The sequence below is a fragment of the Xenia sp. Carnegie-2017 genome, unplaced genomic scaffold (assembly GCF_021976095.1).
Source record: "Xenia sp. Carnegie-2017 unplaced genomic scaffold, XeniaSp_v1 HiC_scaffold_16, whole genome shotgun sequence".
Classification (NCBI taxonomy): Eukaryota; Metazoa; Cnidaria; class Anthozoa; order Malacalcyonacea; family Xeniidae; genus Xenia; species Xenia sp. Carnegie-2017.
The window spans coordinates 12,582,021-12,603,012 of record NW_025813469.1 but is presented as its reverse complement, the minus strand read 5'-3'; the positions used below and the strand labels follow the sequence as shown (position 1 = coordinate 12,603,012).

The following is a 20,992-nucleotide window of genomic DNA, read 5'->3' as shown; positions in this document are numbered from 1 at the left end:
TTGTTTATTTTTAATAAATTTTCACTATCGATCGAGCCGCCCGGTTAGCTCAGTTGGTAGAGCATCAGACTTTTAATCTGAGGGCCAGGGGTTCGAGTCCCCTATCGGGCTGTCTCAAATATTTTCATTTTTCTTATAATACCATTTACTAAACATTTTTTTGATAAGTTTACTTCGAAGTTAGTTTTTAGCCAAGAAAAATATCTTAGTGCTCAATAATTTCATTTATTTCTTGCTTTTAGGTCGAAATTGGAAAAGTGATTGGAACAGCCATGTGACGAACGTACTGGTTCAGAAGCTTCGGAACGCTTACCCGCATGCCTCCTATCTGATTGGCTAATATGACGCTAACAACATGACGTCACAGTACAACTCTTAGTAAATAAACACAAAGGACAGCCGTGATCAAGACTTGCGAAAAACGTGCTGTAAAATTAACAATTTTGGTTTCATTTGAACCGGTTTTTGTCGCTTTTTCGAGCGCTTGTAGTCAAAAATGGTTTTAGAAATGCTTGGGATATTGTAAAACAAGAGATAGGACAAGAGAGATCGTTTTTTTTCTTGTTTCAAATGGGCACTAAATTGTCAAGTCCAAGTCACAATAGACGAAATCACCCGAATTCCGTAACAGGGAACGAAGTCCAGAACGGAGGAGGAACGAATATTTCTAGACGGGGTAGAACTCGTTCTATGGAAGTAGGAAACAGAGCACCAACATCGATTCCCATACGGCAAATGCGATCGCTTGACATATCTGATGACAACGAAACAAACGACAGCTTAAATACGTATTCCATGCTTCATACTAGATCCCTACCTGGGCAACTTTTTGGCCTACACGGTAAGATCTGCGTTTTATTTCTTAGATATTATCGCCATCTCATTTATTGAATGCAATAACAATCCATTGTATACGCGGAAATATTGCGGTCGTTTTTTTTAATGAGCGAAATGACCCGAAAATGACGAAATATTATTGCATTTTCATTGCGAAGAAGAAAGCGAAGATACAAAGCTTTTACTAATTAACTTGTTTGATCTTGCAATTTTATGGAATTTTGTATTTTCCTGTTGAATTTTAGGTATAAAATGCCCAGTTTGTTCAAAATTCGTGCCGTCAGAAGAGGTTGAAATACATTTGGTGATGTGTCTGACGAAACCGCAGCTTTCTTATAACGGTAAATTTCTTCCGTTTTTTCCCTTTTGATTTATTATGATCGTATCTCTCGGAATTATTTTGCTTTCTGAAAAGGCGTATTGTTGACACAAAGGATATCGTTAACATATGCCCCCGTGTGATTTGGTTATTATATGTTTTGACATGCGATAAATTTTTGTTTTAATTGCTTCTGTCAAGAAGAGATATCGACCTTTGAAACACAAGCGATTCGATATCGGCTAAAGTTTAGCAGAAAGCTTGAAATCGAACTTTAAAATAGTCATTTTTCAAACTAACGGAAGACGGAAGACCTCGAACGACTTCTGGGCCAAATTATTTGCTCAAAATAAGAATCGTCTGTTTACAATCGGAGGATTAGTGAACTTCTTAAGTTGAGTTCTCTCATTTAAAGGGGGATAGGTTAAAGAGCAACTTCATTTCGATGATATTTTAAAAATATTTATATCACTACCCGCTTTGATTCATATGAATATGATAGTATTGACAATAAGGTCAAACGCAAACATTCTAAGCGTAGTGTTTAAATATGCTTAAGGTATCATGGTATTTTTAAAAACAAGCAAACAAATAGATGAGCGACGCTTTTATTAGGGCTCGATTTCAATGGAGTATTGTCTTTGAGCATTTCATTACTATTGGAGCTATTTCTTCATGTATTTTTACATGTATTCTGTCAATTTTTAGTTGATGTTTTAACCCAAGACTCCGGTGAATGTGTTATATGTTTAGAAGAATTACTTACTGGTAAATACAGCTGAAATCTTTTAAAAAAAAATGCAATGTAAATGAAGACTATTGACAAGGATACGGGAATTCTTTGAAACATGATTGTGAAATCTTGCTAATTGTGCTAGACATGCAATAAAGTGAACATAGGGTATTTTCAACTTTGATATAAATATAATATAGGTTATTAGAAAAGACATATGACTGTTTGAAATGCTTAGACTCCTTATTTAAGGAAACTAACATTAAGAAAAGCAATGAGGAAGCCAGCACAAACTTTTGTTCCTGCAATGCAAATTCTTCATGAAAATTATTTTTAGTGTCTTTAGAAAATTAATTCCATTCATTGCTTTTCCAATGGATGAACACAAAAATTTTTGCATTGTAGGAACAAAAAATGGGCTGGCTTCACTATTGTATTGCAAAATAAACCATAAATAGGAGTCAGCACTGAGGTCAATTACCTTATATAAATTCTGAGACTTAAAATGTTAATTTCTGTTCACTTACATTGCTTTTGTTTGCCCTATCTTGACAAACAATTATTACTCAATCTTGTTGTGCAATATACATTATTGAATGCATGCCCGTGAAGGGGTATTGTAATTGTCAATTTGATGACCATTCTCGAATGTTAATTGTGCCCTCAATGATTATTGTTTCAGGTGACAAAATTGCCAGGTTACCCTGTCTTTGTATATACCATAAAAGGTAAGCTGATGACTTTTGAACTTTATAGGATTTTTTTAAACATGTCACATTGAGATCAGGCTTTGTTTTCATCATTTTTCTCACATGCCTCTACATTATCACGAGCGGCAAAGATGACTTTCATGAAATAACACATAGTTGAACAAAGACAAAGGTCGCAAGCAAACTTTTAAGTGTCTCTCTTTGATAAAATGCCCAAAATTTTGGTCGGCAATGTTTTCCCACCTTCCTTTATCGGTCAATAGACAAAATTTTTGAACATATTTTACTGAAGCTATGGTTGTCACATTCCCCATCCCTATAACATGTGCTTCTGATTAAAATATTAGAAGTATTTGTAAAGTCCAATGACAATTGGTACTTAACAACTCACTTAATGTTCACACTAAACTATATTACCCTTGCACAGGATGACAGTTTACATTTTCTGATAAAAATCAGAATAGTGTTTTTTACCAGTAAAAGGATTTCTTCGATGCAATGGCTTGGCGATTCCTGATGCTTGAATTAAAAATGTCACTCTAATGGCCTTTCGGTTAGTACAGTTTTGCCCATGTACTTCTCACCCTGTAATAATAATATCTATTCACAGTAGCAAAGCTAGGCAATTTTTACTCCTACAATGCGAATATTTTTACGCTCATTCACCAGAAAATCAACGGATTTAATTTATTTTCAAAACAAATAAAGACTAGTTCAGTTGAAAATATATGCATAGCACGACTAATCAGTGTTATATGTGGTTTGCATGTTACGTCACGGCCGCCATGTTGGTTGAATTTGAGAAAAAGTTCACATGTACATAGTTAAAATTTCAACCAACATGGCGAATGGTTTGCATTTTACGTCACGGCCGCCATGCTGGTTGAATTTGAGAAAGAAGTTTTCATGTCCATAGTTAAAATTTCAACCAACATGGCGAATGGTTTGCATGTTACGTCACGGCCGCCATGTTGATTGAATTTGAGAAAGAAGTTTTCATGTACATAGTTAAAATTTCAACCAACATGGCGAATGGTTTGCATGTTACGTCACAGCCGCCATGCTGGTTGAATTTGAGAAAGAAGTTTTCATGTCCATAGTTAAAATTTCAACCAACATGGCGAATGGTTTGCATGTTATGTCACGGCCGCCATGCTGGTTGAATTTGAGAAAGAATTTTCATGTCCATAGTTAAAATTTCAACCAACATGGCGAATGGTTTGCATGTTACGTCACGGCCGCCATGTTGATTGAATTTGAGAAAGAAGTTTTCATGTACATAGTTAAAATTTCAACCAACATGGCGAATGGTATGCATGTTACGTCACGGCCGCCATGCTGGTTGAATTTGAGAAAGAAGTTTTCATGTCCATAGTTAAAATTTCAACCAACATGGCGAATGGTTTGCATGTTATGTCACGGCCGCCATGCTGGTTGAATTTGAGAAAGAAGTTTTCATGTCCATAGTTAAAATTTCAACCAACATGGCGAATGGTTTGCATGTTACGTCACGGCCGCCATGTTGATTGAATTTGAGAAAAAGTTCACATGTATATAGTTCAAATTTCAACCAACATGGCGAATATCTCTTTGTATTTTAACTCATCGAGGAATGTTTGCAAGCCACGTTCATCTATGGCTTAAGAAGCAAAAGTCCTTTCGCTTTCAATTTCATGTTGCAATAAAGCGACTTCATGATATTTTTATAGTTGTATCGACAGTTGGTTTCAAAAGAATCGTTCCTGTCCCGAACATCCTTCGTAAAAGGTAGTCATATTTATACGAATCGAATCACATTTGACTGTGAATGTCTTTAGTCAAAAAAGTGATACTGATGTTCGAATTAATTTGTACATATTTTGTAAATAAAGAAACGTGGTTGTTGATGTCATTTTGAGAGATGTTAACTACTGTTAATACCACAACGAATGAGAATATAGTCTTTGCACTTGTATTTGTATTGGAATGACATGTATTTTTGTAGGTAGGACATAAATGAGCAGAGAATTAGAACTTTCTTTCCTAAGTAAAATAGAAAATAAGACAACATGCGTCAGTGTAGGTAGTGATGAATGAACAAAAGAGAACAACAACTGTCTTTAAACCACTTAAAATATACACTAAGATAGCGTTTGTCAGTTTGGGTGGTGGTAAATGAACAACAGAGAATGAGAAAAGTCTTTACACTATCTAAGGGACTAGTGTAGAGACTAGAAAAGTCTCTACACTATCTAATGTATAAGAAAAAATAAGATAACGTGTGTCAGTGTAGTTAGTGATGAATGAACAACAGAGAACGAGAACTCAATCATAGAAAGTCACAGTTATTCAGTTCACTTTGCATTTTTTTTCTACATGTGAAACAAAAGCCATTACATCTATCCTATAAACTATCACCTCGTACACCATAACATCGTGTCCAGATCCTGCAGAAATCTGCTTTAAGATCTTGACAGTCATAACTGAATTTACGATGGTAAAAATATAGTATTACTAATCGTCAGAATTATCTCAAAAAACGAGTTCGTCCAGCAAACTCTACTGCTTCTAAAATTTCCTCTCACTAAAACAGAGAGATACTATATTAATGGCTTAACTATATATATATATATATATATATACGTAATGACATTCTTCCTATATCTTATCCTATATCCATAAAGTTCCCGAAACAATTTTTTCTTTCCATAAAGTTTCCCATACATCATCTGTTTATCTTCTACCAACTCCATGTGCGTTTTCTTGCGTTATTTCTGTATTCGCTCAACCATCGTCGCACTTCCTCTAGGTTGTAGTGATCGGGTCCCAATCCCCCAGCGTACGCGATCTTGTTTTCTTCGATGACGTAAAGTCTTTCCGGAAGTGCTCCGTAAGCAATGTTCATTGTGTTTGCCATCGTGTCTACGTAGACTGGGCACGGGGGGTTTCGTGCCAAAACGTGTTTTGCCGCCGTTAGTCGGTCGGTAATCGTTTTGTGCTGACGTATGTCGAAGTTGTTCTGAAAATAAGTTGGTCAATTCAATAAATGTCAGTTGAGATGTTAGTTTGTTGAAAATTCTGCTTTCTACTGTTTTTAATTTTTTTATTTCTAATTCGACGCTTATGCAGTTACCAGAATTTTAAAAATCTCAAGTTTAGAAATAAAGTCTACTATTTTAGCGCGTTAAGCTAAGTATTTTTTGTTTGTAGATATTGTTGGTATTTTAGTCTGTGTTTACAAACAACCCATTACTTTAATCTGATAATATGTGTTTGGCTTTGTTGAATTTTTTTTAAATTGTAATTAGCTTCAATGGGCTCTTTTAATCAGATAACAGGATTACTATCGAGATAAACCGTTCATCTTATAATATAAATTAGCTTTGAGAGATTCGTTTAATCTGTTAATAGGATTAGTTTGGATGCATTCCTTTAATCTGTGATTATGATTAGCTTCTAAAAGGAATATAATTGCTTTTGACGCTAAGAAGTATGAGTTTATCTCTGAAGCTCACCTGGCTGGCATGCATTTTCAGGGTCGACAAGAATAAACTTATCAAACTTTTTTGTAAGGGGCTGTTCACATGAGCCCGGCAACTGGGATTCAGCAAAGCGTTAAATCATTTTGGCAAATGGAAAAGATTAAATACTTCACAACAAAAAAAAAAAGCTGAGCAATTTCTCTATGCTCTGACTTTGCAAATTCACAAAACCTTTAAAGTGAGAGGAAATAATTAAGCCCGAGTTGAAAATTACGACTAAAATGACATATGACGCTTGTAAGAAAAGGTTGTAAGTTTTGCGCATAAAGTTTTTACTTCTTTCAATGACTCAAAATCATTTCTCGCCCCGCTGAATCCCGGTTACCGGGCTCATGTGAACAGCCCCTAAGATATATTAAAAATGAATGAATGAATAATTTTATTTCAACACGCTAACTATTGTCAACAAGTGAGTTGTTTTCCACATGGGGCATGCGCAAATTTTACAGAAATGAATTTAACAAGAATACTAAATTAAAAAAAGCGATTTCCTCTTCGCCCCACAGCGTACTGTTCGGGCGTAATACTCTCTCGAGGACTGAATATTGCATCCCACAGCATATTCCATGCATGTGTTCTCTAATAAACGCTATAACTTTACAGAAAATATCATTGAGGACGATTACCTTGAAAGCCCAACCGTCTGCAGCATGAGCCTCAGATATGTATATGATAGCAAAGTCGGCCACATCGTTGAAATCCCGTACGATTTCATTAAATTTTGCCAACTTTGCCATAAATGGCGGTCAGCTTGAGCTACCAAAGTTCAAGACCAGCGGCCGTCCTATCCTGACAAGATCGACTAACTGCAAGCATTTACCGTCTGTTGTGATCAAATTCGAATCCACAACATTTGTACCTTCGGCAACCTTCTTTCGCAAATCCATCACCTTCATTTTCCAACATTCTTTGAACATTTGCCATCCGAACAACGACTCCCAATAGTTGTCTTTGACCATTTTCAACCGCGCTTTTTTTGTGATTGTTTCCTCGACAACCTCGTGAAACAAAGGGACCGTATGTAAGAAACGGCACAGCAGGAACTCGAAGACCAAGCCGATGGTGGCGACGAAGCATCGAAACGTCGTCCATGCCGTATTAGTCTGTATCATTTCTATAGATTTCATGTTTTTGATGGAACCCCTGTTGCTTTATGTGCGTGCACATCGGCGTCTTGTGCTAATGGCGATTAAAAACCGCGATGCCATCTTATTATATAGTGACATCCATTTCCGTGGGTCGTAAAAACGTGGAAACAATAGACGGAGTATCGGACCGAAATTTGTATATGGCGCTTCCACATTTAATTCATGAGACAAATACGATCCATTAAATGTTCCGAGTAGAAATGCTTCGTGTTTCTGAAATGCCTCGTTCTCCTTCCTTTGGACTTTCAATTTGTTTTGGAAAAGGTATAACAGATTTCTCTCTGTTATAAATGCACTCCCTCCAGAGCTAGCGGACGAATAAGTTGCTGCTAATTGGTCTTGTTCGGGAAATATGAAAACAAGTTACGCGGAACTGCATTTACTGAACAAAATATTTTAGTGTAATGATTGTAATGTCGATGACAAGAGCATCGTAGCGGTATTTTGATGGAAAATCATAATTTTTGTTTCGTGACGGAGTGCTGCTCCAATTCAGTTTTAAAATCTGCAGCCTCAAGCTTCATTCATGTCATTACGTAGGGCTTGATGGACTGCTAATGATGTGAAGACAAATTCATTGTTCATTCCGTTTTCTTCTGACATGAAAAAATAATCTTCGGTTTCCGGCGATTTCGAAGTACTTGAAAGGCGTGAAATTGCCAGAGAAAGAATTGCTACAAATTTCAAGTGGTATTTTGTTCTTGACAATTGATTCTACCCAGGTTTTGGCAGCGAGTTTTGTTTCGTGTTAGTTGTTGTCGTTAACGACACCATTGTCTTCGTTTACAGGACGTCATCCGTCACAACTGCTGATGGCATGCTTCTCGCAACGAGATTTCGAAATTTTTTTGCTTTGTCATGAAAGAAAATTCTTTCATTTCAGTACTTGATCTTTTTAGTCGATTTGCTACGAAAAATTTTTTTACAAGACGAACGTGAGAACGAATCAATAATTGCTAAATGATATTGTAGCCTTCTTGATTAGGTAATGTACTCATCGCTTGCGTTAATAGAAAATTTCTAATCATGTATGATTGCTGTATGCACTTACGTGCAATGGCGAAATCGCTTGGATTGTGTTTGAGCGTGATTAGGTCAGTCGAAGCAAGTCCATAAGTCAATTAGTTTTCGTTCATAAACTGTCTTACTGCTTTTCTTCTTATACCAAACTTTAGAAATATTTTAACTATGTCTAAAAAATAAAAATGATTTTTGTCGAAACTACGGTTTCCTTTGCTACGCAAATCAAAAATCCTTTTCAATTTTCACTTCCTCCATAGCAAAAACTGTACAAGAATTTCCCCTTTTTATTCTACATAAGAATCTCGATAAACTCGCTGTCGCTATAGCGAAACCGTTTTCTTTCAATATTTGTAGTCGAGTGGTTCAATTAGATTACTTAGACAATGCAGGTTTTGCATAAGTTTGTGACTGTGTGTGTGTATTGACTTGAAGACAAGTAATTGCTAAAGACTCTTTATTTCGTGTCGTGTGAGAAAATTCAGCCCTAATTTCGTTTGCCTATTTTTGGCATCAATGTCTCTGTTGCGATGGAAACCTCAAACACCCAACTCGTAAAATTTATGAAGAAACCGTTCGTCGTTAACCGCGGCTTTTACATTTAATCACAAAAAATTTTTGGCGATTTTTTAAACATCGGAAATACTTGGCATACATTCGTTATAGTAGACACAGTTCAGGGTTGTGGCATGTTCGTATGGCAACGCTAATCCTACAAGGGTCGTTAAATGTTGATGATTTTTGTGTCATAACCATTTCTCATTCTATATGTTTCAGTCATGGGTGGTGATGAGCGAGAATAGTCTTTACACTACCTAAAATATAAACTAAGATAACGTGTATCAGTGTAGATAGTGATGAATGAACAACAAAGAACAAGAACAGTCTTTACACTACCTAAAATATAAACTAAGATAACGTGTATCAGTGTAGGTAGTGATGATTGAACAACAGAGAACGAGAACAGTCTTTACACTAGCTAAAATATGGACTAAGATAACGTGTATCAGTGTATGTAGAGATGAATGAACAATGGAGAACGAGAACAGTCTTTACACTATCTAAAATATAAACTGAGATAACGTTTGTCAGTGTAGGTAGTGATGCATAACTTACTGTGAAACATTCATAGTGCAATGTACACTAATGATTTATTTGAACTCGTGCTAACGTAGGCACACGTAGGTGTTGACATGAAACGAAAACACAATAGCACTTAGATTTAGGTATTTCAACTTTAAGCCTTGATATTGCGTGAAAAAATGCAAACACTCCAAAGATGGAATGAATAGATGGAGCTCCTTGAAGTCAATGCCATTCATTTCGTGTTCCAAGTTATGTAGCTATGTGGGAAGGTTTTGCTTTCTCGCCCAAAGTGAAATATATTTTTGTGCTCAAATGGGACTTTTTCTATGCTAAACATATGACTCCTAGTGTGGGAGGGTTCACGGCATCTTGCTAAGTTTTTAATGTAGAGTGCGAAAGAATATATTGTTCATATCATGTACGCATTTTGAAAACCATTGAAACTTGTCGAGCTGGCAAAATATACTGCTTCTGGTTTCGCATTGATGTTCTTGAGAACTAAGCATGTTAATGGCGAAGTGTGAAAATATTTTGAAATGGAATTTGCCCTTGCGAAGTGCGGTTTAAGGATTTCTGGAGAACAAACGCATTTCAAAGAGTTGTTGAAAGAAACTGTTTTGACGAGAAAAGAGTAAAGGCAATATGTTTTTGACTCACGGATGAAAACAGGCGATATCTTTGCCTCTAATATTAAGTATATCAATTAGCAATATTTGCATTCAAACATTTTAGCGAGTAAGCTAAAATCTTTGAAACTTCTCGGAATGTTTTTCATCTCATCCGCGAGTATTCTCAATGTCGTTTGATACTTTGATTTTAAAGTGTTTATGACTTGAAATTTTATCGCGAATTGGTTTGATTGTAATGAAAAGAACAAATGAATTGTCTTAATTTAAAACTTCATCAATAGACTTAACTTTTTTTACTTTTTTTTAGAGATATTTCACTTTATTAATTACGCAAGTAACATCGTTATGACATCTCTGAAACCAGTAGCAATTTAAAAATCATCAATTTTCCACAAGTTTCTCGTGTGTAGTTGAATTAATAAGTACAAAAGTTATGCATTTTAATACTAACTGTCGACAAAACCTAATTTCTCCTAATGCTGTTTATACAATGTGATTTCGTATAACGATGTTATTTGCACATTAAAGAGAAGTTGCGTATCTCCAAAAAGAAATAAACGTACAATTCTATCTAAGAAGTTATTGAGTTATTTTGATAGCCTTTGCAAAGCAAAGCAAATATTTTGAAGGAGTTTCTCTGTATCAATGTGAAGTTAAAAATTTTGTGAAGTTTATGTCTCAAGTCAAACATTTATTCTTGATGGGAATTCGCATTCCAGTTATGACTTAGTTACAGTGATGTTAGAGACTTCTTCGCAGTTCTCCCCAGGCTGTTTCAGGCCAATTTCTTCCGCGCCGTCTGTAAAATAAAATGGAATAAATTTGTCAATAATGATTTAAAGATAAAAGCGGATAAAAGCGACCTCGTTTGTAAACAATGGCTACCTTTCTTTTCGAAAATAATCGTTAAGAGGTTATACTGTGAGTACTTTTGAATATATGTAAGTACTCGTTGGTACTAAAACATACCCAGGTTATTGTTGTAAAGCTCTAACGTCGGGACACCCTTCGTGTCTGGTAGAACTAAGCACAGCAACGCAGCAACGATCGCGAAAAATCCCATCATTCCAAACGCCAAAGTCGGATGGATTCGTTTAAGTTCGACTACAAACGGTGCAGTCACCGCTCCGAAACGACTCGAGACGCCAACGAAGGCCATGCCGCTATTTCTAATGAAATCACATGACTTATAAAGCGTGTTCATGTATGTAGCGGCTTTATTAGCTTTTAAAAACTAATAACAAATTTTTTCAATTGATATATCAACCAGGCGAAAGCCTCAAGGCTGATTTCCATTGAGTGCAAATTGTCGCGCGATCGACTTTTTGCGATGCAGCAGTATGAAACTGTTGTGGTTGAGAGCTTACAATTGAAAAGAAAGTGATCTTAAAAAGTTGATCGCACGACAATTTGCACTCAATGGAAATCAGCCTTTCATAATATAAGTAGATGAAGTGTTTCGTGATTTCCCTCTCCCCCCCCCCCTCCCCGTAAATTTACCTAGCTGGACTAAAATTTGGGACTTGGCTACTTATTGTTGATCACGTGACACTACCTTGCTACCGTCGGAAATATTTCACCGGACCAAACGTAAAGACTGTTGAAGGAGATAGTGATAAAACCTTTTCCCAACATTCCACCGATTACTCGACCAACAATAAAATCTGAAAGAGAAAGGCAAAAATTTGCAGTTAAACTTGTTTTGGACGCGAGCACGTGAGGATGTATTATAAACAATGATATAAGCAATGAATGTTGCTACCAACACGTTTACCCATGACGTGACATCATTGCTTGGTACCATGATAGCTAGGTACCATGATTGCTTGGTACCGTCATTGCTTGGTACCAACATTGCTTGGTGCAATGATTACTTGATACCATGATTGCTTGGTACCATGATTGCATTGCTTGGTACCATGATAGCTAGGTACTATGATTGCTTGGTACCGTCATTGCTTGGTACCAACATTGCTTGGTGCAATGATTACTTGGTACCATGATTGCTTGGTACCATGATTACATTGCTTGGTACCATGATTGCATTACTTGGTACCATGATAGCTAGGTACCATAATTGCTTGGTACCTTCATTGCTTGGTACCTTCATTGCTTGGTACCACCATTGCTTGGGACCATCATTGTTTCGTAACACCTTTTCAATGACAGTGATTAATAATTATGGTTTGAAAACTTTACCCGACTTATAACCGTGAAATTCGGTCCGAGTGACTTAGATTGACGAGATGTGTACCTCTCACAAAATACTGGCCACCGAAATAGCGGCTGTTCTATTATGACGTCAATCTCATGCATGATAGTGACGTCATTTGCAGGAAAATGTTCTCACTTCTCATTTACATGAGATATGACCTGTTTGCGCAACTCAAATAAAACGGCTCGTACCAGTTCTCTCTGTTCCTCCGGGAATCAAAGAGACGATGAAACACGCGATGCCACCAAAAATCATGTTTAATATCACAGCTTTCTTACGTCCAAATCTTTATAAGAAAATATGTTGAACGTTTTGATGACGCGATGTTATTTCATGTAGAATTTAACATAACAACAATGTATGCATCATAATACTGCAAAGGAGATAAAGGTGCAGAGCAAGTGTTGCAACATGGGAAGGAATGCATTATGAGAATGGATACGGTACAATGATTTAGAACCCAGGGTCCGGTTGCGCGAACCCTGGATAGCGTTATCCATTGGATAGTAAATTTTTCTCAACGTTCATAAAATCTCTTGTAAGAGAAAAATATACGATTCGAGCAATCAGTTAAATAAAATATTGTTTCGAAGATTACAAAATTCCCTTGTCGTGAGAAAAATATAAACAACTTTTTTACAAGTTTGAAAATTTTTGCTATCCAATGGATAACGCTATCCAGGCTTCCTGCAACCGTCACCAGTCTTCTAGATGGTAAACAACCATGTCAAGGTGAGGCAAGGACGCCATCTTGAAAGGTGGCAAAAAGCAAAACTCAAAATGAAATATTTTAAAAAATCCATCCTGTCAAACATTTTAAGAATCAAACTTAGACTATAAAATTTGCGACTCTAAATCATCCATGGAAAAGCAGATATTAGTCGTAAATACCGTCAGTTTTGCCACCTTTCAAGATGGCGGCTTTGCCTCACTCATTACTATACAATATAGGCGGTGTCAGATATCTAGTGGATTTGGTTCTAGATGTTTGATACGACATGGAAAACGATGCAACCTGGGAAGGGGCATCCTAGAGTTAACTATAAATCAATTGTTACGAAATAATTGTGACGTTCATTGTACCTTTCGCACATGTAAACGACCAGAACGTTGGCAGGAATTTCAATTAAACTCGTGAGAGTGTAGTTTAGATACATGCTCCCACCAAGATCACTTGCTCCGTACGAAGCACCGTAGTAAACCATACCGTTGATGAACCTACGAAAAATTAAGCAGAAATAAAGAAATGGTCTCAACGTCACGCGAGGAATCACAAAGAGCAATCAAGTTGTCATGATAGAGAACCACTTTTTAAACCCTTACATAAGGTTGCATTTGTTAAAATAGAATTTTGTGTTGATCCAGGAATTCTGGGAATGTTTATTCTACAATGTATAGTTCATCGGGAGCTGTGCCCTCTGGCTGTGCCAGATAAAGAGTATATCATCCGTTTTAAAATATTTTCAAAGCGAATGCAATTGGTAACATTTTAGTCCATAAATATTCTCTAGAAATTTCAAGCCGTCATAAGATAATCTGACTTACTCTAGATTCACCAGAGTTTAAAATTAAAACAAAGACGTTTTTTGACAATAAATATACAACATCGAACTTAAAATGACTTTATAGTGCAAACATTCATTGGCCTCAATCCTTTCTTTATTTGGTGGTGGGGCATATTCATATATTCTGCTATGCCTGGCTAATTTCTTTTAAAAACAATTTCACTTTCAAAAGAAATTCGATAAGCATTACAGAATATATGAATATCCCCTCATTAGCGCAGGATTGACGCCCATGCAAACATTAACGCACAAAACTATGCTCTTAAGACCCAAATACAGATTGCCATATGTTTGTTATTTTATATTTTCAATAAATAACGACGCTAGTTGAGTTCGTTTTCATTGTACTGTAAGAAACGTATTTATTTAGCAGACAACACTTGTTTGAAATAACCTTGTTTTTTTAACTGTGGCATACTCTCGTTTGCTTGAGAATGGCACTCAATGAATCAATAAACCATTGCCTTGTATCCTTTATGTATTATTTGCTACCCCTAACGGTCGTCACTTACCACGCAAAGGCTTGAATAAGAACGCTGACTGTAAGAGAGCAGGTTGAAAATAACGACAGACAGCTCAAGCGTTTGTCGGAACTCGCCGGAACAGCCAAACTGCATTCTGGGTATTCGCGCTTATTTTCCCGCGCGATGTCACGCAACTCCTCCTCGGCTTTATCGACCTTACCATGCGTCATGTACCAACGAATCGACTCAGGAGTGAATCTAAATATGAATTGTGCTACTTAGAGTCATGTGACGTTACGTTCCAGGTCTGTGATTACCTTTGAGAGTCATGTGATATTACGTACAAGCTCATTGATTCCTACAGAGTTGTGACATTACGCACAAATTCTATTGTTACCAAGAGTCATGTGACACTACGTACAAGCTCTATGGTTCATAGAGAGTCACGTGACATGAAGTGCAACTGTGCAAGCTCTATGATTTTCCAGTTGCATAGCCCACTCAAAAGTGCCAGTGTTCCTTTGTAAATTTCTGAGTATTATCATTATTTATTTCTCTATAAATATATTATTTTTACCGTGAGTGAATACTGAAAAATCGCATAGCAACTGGATTAATCTGAGCTGGCTACGTCATTGTACTGAACTGTAATTACGTAAAGTCTAATACATCTGTAAGTAACTTACTTCCAAAATACTAAAACAAAAATCCATGGGGCTGTACACAGGATCATTAACGTACGCCAGTTTCTCACAAAGTACGCCATCAATGCAAGCACCAATAGCACGATAGAAAAAGCGAACCACATGATCGTCTGAGAAAGCGGTCGATAACGAGGACTCACGAATTCTCCCGATAGAATAAACACGGGGAGAAAGATACCGTACAACACTGCACCGACGGCAAATCGTGATGCGAGAAACTGCCAAAATTTGGTGGAGAATGCTGAAGCAAAACCAACAACCACCACTACAAGTACACAAGGATACAACGACAAAAGACGACCGTAGCGGTCAGAGAGGATACCCAGGGGAATGGTAACGACAGCTTTGCCAATATACACCATCGACTTTGCCAACCAACCATAAGGTGCCATGTCACACACTAGGTCGAACTATAAAAGACACGTATTTTTTTTGTTACTCTGCATCAACTCTCAAAAATATATCAGTGAACAAATCAGCAGTATCAGTCAGTATTTTATTGATGAAGTACCAATATCTATATTTATCCTTATTTACCTCGCTAATAATTGTTTCTTTCGGTCCTTCATAATCGGCATACTCCCATTCGCTCCTGTTTATCCCACACCGGAAGTTGTAATGCTTATCTCCTGCGACGAAACTTCCGTTAAGTTTACAAACAGTGCTGTTGTCGACGCATTTCCAAGGTCCTTCAGCTCCGATGAAGAACATGTTTAGAAGATGAAAGGTTGGCGGGAACATTATGAAGAAGAACATCGCAAGACGAGTGATTTGGAAACGACCCATCTCTCCGATTTGCGTCAAAATTTGATCCACAGTTCTACCCATGTCTGTTGAAAAATTAAGCCCGCAAACACAAGTCAGTGGCGAAAGTTTGTTAGACTCGTTTATACTTAATGTAACTGGATGGCTACCTCCCGCCAAAATTTGAAGCGAGCTATTCAACTCGTCCCAATCCTTCTTCGCTCGGGTCAGGGAAAGGTAACTAAAACAGAAAGCTGAAATGCGGGACTTCGCGGCTCTGTACGTAAAATTTGGTTTCATTTAAGGTAAGACCAGTTCAGTCATGTTTATCTTAAACTAGCCATCCAGTTACATATTCAGTTCAAAGGTTTAACTCCACCAGTGCAGTGAACTCTATGAAATACCAAGTGAACTCTACAATAACTAGAAGGCTAAATTGGCCGCCATCTTTGAAGCCTCCATGATCACCGCCATTAAGGGTACGGAGGCGAAATACATCACTTCGAAATTGCCGGATTTTTTGCAAAAAACAGTGGTCTTCGAGCCAGCTTAATGTCTAAAAACCTTAAACAATTTTTGTACTTCAATATAAATCAAGTTTGAACGACATTTGTACATGTCTAAGCTTCTTTTTAGAAGGATGAAAAGCGAACTTTGTTTTGGCACGTGAAAACATGCCTTATAACTTGAATACAAAACTGACACCCCTCGTTTTTTTTCATTAAAAGGATGTAAAACACACTTGTCTATCCTTATAATATTGTTTGAATCTTTGAAAATGAAGCTGTCAGGGTAAAAAACGCTGTTTTTCGGTAATTTTTGTGTTTCCGAGCAAAATTAGCTCGCCTTAGTCCTTTTTGAAAGTTCAGAGCGTAAACAAAAAGAAGAACACTTTGCAAAATATTTCAAAAAGTTAGCAAAAAATATTTTGAGTTCGTTTTTAAAAAACTGTTATGCCATATTATTGTGTTATTATTAATTGCACCATTAAAGAGTCAAAAGGGTCAATACCCACTTAAAAAAAAAGACAAAAACACAATTGACACTCTATATTCATAACTTTTGAAACACTTAAGTAAAAATTGTACTGTAATACAAGTATGAAAAAGATTATTAGTCTAATATTATAGAATCATCATATATTTTCACAAATATGACCAAACATTTTAAACACAAATCCTAAAATTTAATATATTACATATACATTCATCATCTTCTGTATTACAAGAAAAAACTAATTTTACAATCAATATGATATACTATAAAATTCGTGATACATTATATAGCTTTGCTTGCTTTATAATCATTTTAAAACCCTGTTTCAAACCACTAAGGATGAGGGTTGCATTTATGTAGAGCAGGTTATATTAGCAATACTTTTCATGTTGTACACTTGGCTATTTATTTATAAGCATGAACTTGCTGATAAAATGCTCGAAATACCTGGAAAAATAACTCGGCCGCCATATTGGATGCCGAATATGATCATCGTGATCACTGCGATTGATAAAAAAGTGACCATTGCTGTTATGCATTGAACTTTTCGCTTGTTTTCACATAATCAACGTTTTCTCCAGCGTTTATAAGTATTTCAAAATTGTACATACCGCTTTTTAAATGTCTTGTTTTGATTTTTTTTAGTTTCTTCTTGACAAATTTATCAACATGTTAAAGCTATTTCCATATACATTTTTTGTGCAATGCCGAGTAATACGGCCGAAAAATATCTAAAAATGTCTTAAGGAGTTTGCTCTACTGATTCCTCAAGAAAAATTCTCAGCAAATTTATTTTTGAAATCCAAGCTTTCATTGACTGATATCACTGTCACGCAAATGGCACAGTACACGCGGGACACACACGAAATGCCAACTTGTTATTTGTCAAAAACAGTTTCATGCAATCATTGGATATCGTTGCAAGTACTTCATATTTCACTGCATTTCACTGAAATTATATTGGAAAGCTACCTTTTTCAAATAGAACTTTAAAGTGGTTATGAAGTGAAATTTTTATTGTCTGCAAGCAATTTGATATGTTTTTGTCCATTATACGTTGAATGGAAGTTGACAAATTTCAATTTTGGTCTCATAGAGCTCAACAGTGATCGTCAAAGATGCAAGTCTTTGAAGATTTAAATTTAACTATTTATATGAATTTTTGCTGTATTTATTACATAGCAGTTTGATATATCTTATGTCTTACTACAAAATATTTGGATCATGAAATATGAAAATCTTGTTATTTTTCCTTATTCATCCTATTAGAAGAATTTGTGGTAAATGGTAGATAAAATATGCAATTATAACGTCATGTCCATAAAATTGAATTTGGTTCGCAGTAGTTATTAAAAAAACGCCAAAAGCTTGATTAAGTTCCCGATAACGAAAATATCGCCATTATACTGTACAAGGTGGAATTGTTTCATTCTTTTGCTCATTTAGCCAATTTAAATAGTTTCATTATTAGTATCACTTGCGAAAAGGACAAAATAGGCGGTACGGCGCTCGCCCCATACCCGTTGACCTAACTCTCACAAATAGAGCGTTCTGGGTAAAGTGGATTTGAAATTACAGCACATGAAATTGAACACTCTACAGTTCATTTTTGGTGAGTTTGTTGTTAAGATATACTCTCATATTCTTCCTTTAATTAGTAAATAATTAAGTCAAGTATAACTAAATGATTATTTCAAGAGATACTTATGTGCAATAATCACAATATTTTTTATAGTTCCTAATAGCTTTCCGTAGATTGTAAATTAACCATTTTTAGTAAAGAAACAAATATATCCATACGTAATATTTTGTATAAATAGAAGTATTATAACCATTGTAAGGTAAATCGTAGACCATAGACATTGACGTTGAACATTATATGTGATCGTAACAGTTATCTGTGATATCTCTATTTGTTGGTAAGTCAATATATATTAAAGAAGGTAGATGGCTACATCACAAAACCTAACATTTGTATCTTAGTTTTTGAAAGTTACAGAGGCTTGAGGCCCATCTGCCCCGTGCCTTCTACGCCCATGGCTATAACTATGTTCACTAAAGCTAACTGCGGTGACCTTCTAGTTATGTTACTTATTTCATTGCCTGGACATTGCTACAAAATGTAGCTAATGAACTGAATCAACTACAATTCTACTTCACCACCTTTCCACTCATCCAACCAATCCGTTTCGCTTCCGTATTCCGGATCCGCTTTCGCGTTTTGTCCTAACCCCGTCGCACATTGCTGTTTATATGCATGATGATTGTAATCGGAGACTTGCCGCTCCACATTGTTGCACACTTTACTTTAATTTGATAAGCTTTATACTTACACTTTTTTTAACAAGGCATTTTAAATTGTAATTTCCATACATCTCTATCCGGCCGTGTGAACTACAGCCTTCCCCGCACGCAACCTCACACCACTCGTTCACATGTTCTGTTACATTTTGCATGGCATTAAAACCATGATAATAGTTAATAACAACATCATCAAGTCTCCTTGAGGCCAAAAAGCCCGAGAGCACTGTATTGTTGAAACTCAAGCTTGCAGCAGTGAGCAAAGGCAAAATATTGATGGAAATAGACGGTTATGTTCTTCTACTTATTGTATTACAGTATAATAAAACTATTTTTGCCGATTGGGAGATGCCGAAATACCAATGGTTTGTATCGGTCAAATTTCGCATCAGCAGCCAAGCAAAAGTGTTTGCATGACTGTTTTAATAACCAACCTTGCATTACTTTCATTTCTTGATGTGCATCTTTGACCTGATTGTTATTCACCATTCTTGTTTTCCGACTCAGCACAATGCAAAAACGGCAATTTTGCGAAATTTAGAAATTTAAACTTGCAGAGAGAGGTGTATCACATAAAAAATTTTTTATTGGAAATTCGATACTCTCTGCGCAGATTGTGATGATAATGAATTGAATATTTCATAAATAGCAAGTTGGAACGAGGAATTTTATGAAGTGCATGTTGGAACGAGGAATTTCAGGGAATATTTTTTACAACGTTTAATAAAAAGCACTTTGTGTAATCAACGCAACCCTTGCATTACGCAGACAGCAGATTTCATTTTTGCTTTTCGAAATACCTTCTAGTGTATGACTCACCTTCAATATAGTCAAGATCGATGACAGACGAATAGCAAAAATATTATGCCAGTAGAACCGGTTATGGTGCTTCAATTTCTTTTTAGCTTGTTCTCACGCTATGAAATAAGAAGGCACTTGCTTGCTTGGCAGCCAAATGCGCACAGGACAGGAAGACAGATTGATGAGTCTGTTTTAACAATTAAATGAAAATTACACGAGCCGGAAACATTAGACTCCTAGTTGTTATATTACATTAAGCGACTCAAGGTGAAGGTCTTTGGCATTTGTAAATAATATATGTAACTATTTGGTTTTGGCAGGCGGGATATAAGAATAAATTCATTTTCCCAATCATAAAACTTTTTCAAAAGGCAATGGATGGTTTATTTTCTAATCCGAGTAAAGATTTGTCTTCAAACATCAAAGAAAATGGTGATTTACATTGCTACAGAGAATGTTTGACTACTTATAAATACCTATTACAAATTATTTATTGGGTGTTCAATTACAATATGTGATGTGGTGGAAATATTGGTGTGTTGAGTGATGATTAAAGTTGGCATACAATAAAGTTGGATGAGGGTTTTTAATGGTATAGAACTGGGGCAACTGTCCTGGATGCTAAGGCTTTTAGAAGATGAAAGAATTTTGAAGTCGTTAATACCTGGAAAGAGATATATTGTTTTGAAATGGGCGAACACACTTGGATTCATTGAGATGAATGATGGTTACCTGTTAATGGAGGGATTCCCCCGTGTTTTGATAGTCTGGTGTGTAAATGCACAAATGTGTAAATGCACAAATGTTTAAATATGTAAAAGAATATTGTATAAATGAGACACGTGGTTCGATCAACGTATGACGCAGTCACACAGAAAACAGTCGACACAAGAAAAAAAGGATGAAATGCTTGTAAATGAGCGAAAGACATATCGAATATTAAAGTGCGATAGGTGGCTTTGCATTGCATAGTCGAGTTATTTAGCTGACAGATAATTTTTTAGTACAGTGTGAACGGATGACAGACATACGTTCAAAATGATTATTGAGATTGCGTCAAACATGTCTATCAATAAGGTGGGAAGCCTGGGAGGGGAAGCTATTAAGTCAAACAATTTTCTAACAATTCACGTTGAAGATTTAAAGTTTTCGTAGGTTGATCGCGTCAATTAGAGATTGAAAGTTCAATGAACGACTAA

At 36.1% G+C, this 20,992-nt stretch overlaps 3 protein-coding genes and 1 non-coding gene across 5 annotated transcripts; 2 read left to right on the top strand and 2 right to left on the bottom strand.

The window, feature by feature from the left end:
* Positions 1-38: 38 nt before the first annotated feature.
* On the top strand, positions 39-111 carry Trnak-uuu. The gene has a single exon. It is a non-coding gene; the product is annotated as a tRNA-Lys (tRNA).
* Positions 112-372: 261 nt separating this feature from the next.
* On the top strand, positions 373-4,553 carry LOC124436955 (E3 ubiquitin-protein ligase ZNRF2-like). The gene is made up of 5 exons (XM_046986944.1): positions 373-841; positions 1,083-1,178; positions 1,865-1,924; positions 2,572-2,617; positions 4,309-4,553. Exons 1-5 carry the CDS (start codon positions 571-573, stop codon positions 4,361-4,363), a joined length of 528 nt encoding a protein of 175 aa, XP_046842900.1. The 5' UTR covers positions 373-570; the 3' UTR covers positions 4,364-4,553.
* A 364-nt stretch (positions 4,554-4,917) lies between these two features.
* On the bottom strand, positions 4,918-7,277 carry LOC124436954 (type I iodothyronine deiodinase-like). Its single transcript, XM_046986943.1, has 2 exons — positions 6,747-7,277; positions 4,918-5,597 (listed from the first exon to the last, which is right to left on the bottom strand). The coding sequence occupies exons 1-2, from the start codon at positions 7,245-7,247 to the stop codon at positions 5,319-5,321; spliced, it is 780 nt and encodes a 259-aa protein (XP_046842899.1). The 5' UTR covers positions 7,248-7,277; the 3' UTR covers positions 4,918-5,318.
* A 3,396-nt stretch (positions 7,278-10,673) lies between these two features.
* On the bottom strand, positions 10,674-20,019 carry LOC124437185 (solute carrier family 22 member 15-like). Of its 2 annotated transcripts, none has more exons than XM_046987193.1 (9): positions 19,812-20,019; positions 15,489-15,781; positions 14,934-15,361; positions 14,296-14,505; positions 13,302-13,436; positions 12,410-12,504; positions 11,559-11,667; positions 10,973-11,172; positions 10,674-10,802 (listed from the first exon to the last, which is right to left on the bottom strand). In XM_046987193.1, the coding sequence occupies exons 2-9, from the start codon at positions 15,777-15,779 to the stop codon at positions 10,723-10,725; spliced, it is 1,548 nt and encodes a 515-aa protein (XP_046843149.1). In that variant the 5' UTR covers positions 15,780-15,781; positions 19,812-20,019; the 3' UTR covers positions 10,674-10,722. The 2 variants fall into 2 exon arrangements, with proteins under 2 accessions (XP_046843149.1, XP_046843148.1); XM_046987192.1 differs by lacking the exon at positions 19,812-20,019 and adding an exon at positions 19,427-19,550.
* Between the last annotated feature and the right edge of the window lie 973 nt (positions 20,020-20,992).

Excerpts from the sequence above, each read along its gene's own strand:
- LOC124436955 (XM_046986944.1), top strand. The coding sequence starts at position 571 with ATGGGCACTAAATTGTCAAGTCCAAGTCACAATAGACGAAATCACCCG. Across the intron at positions 1,925-2,571 it reads TTTAGAAGAATTACTTACTG|GTGACAAAATTGCCAGGTTA; the intron begins GTAAATACAGCT and ends TTATTGTTTCAG. Across the intron at positions 2,618-4,308 it reads CTTTGTATATACCATAAAAG|TTGTATCGACAGTTGGTTTC; the intron begins GTAAGCTGATGA and ends ATATTTTTATAG.
- LOC124437185 (XM_046987192.1), bottom strand. The coding sequence starts at position 19,481 with ATGGTGAATAACAATCAGGTCAAAGATGCACATCAAGAAATGAAAGTA. Across the intron at positions 15,362-15,488 it reads AAGAAACAATTATTAGCGAG|TTCGACCTAGTGTGTGACAT; the intron begins GTAAATAAGGAT and ends TGTCTTTTATAG. Across the intron at positions 14,506-14,933 it reads TTTGTTTTAGTATTTTGGAA|ATTCACTCCTGAGTCGATTC; the intron begins GTAAGTTACTTA and ends ATTCATATTTAG.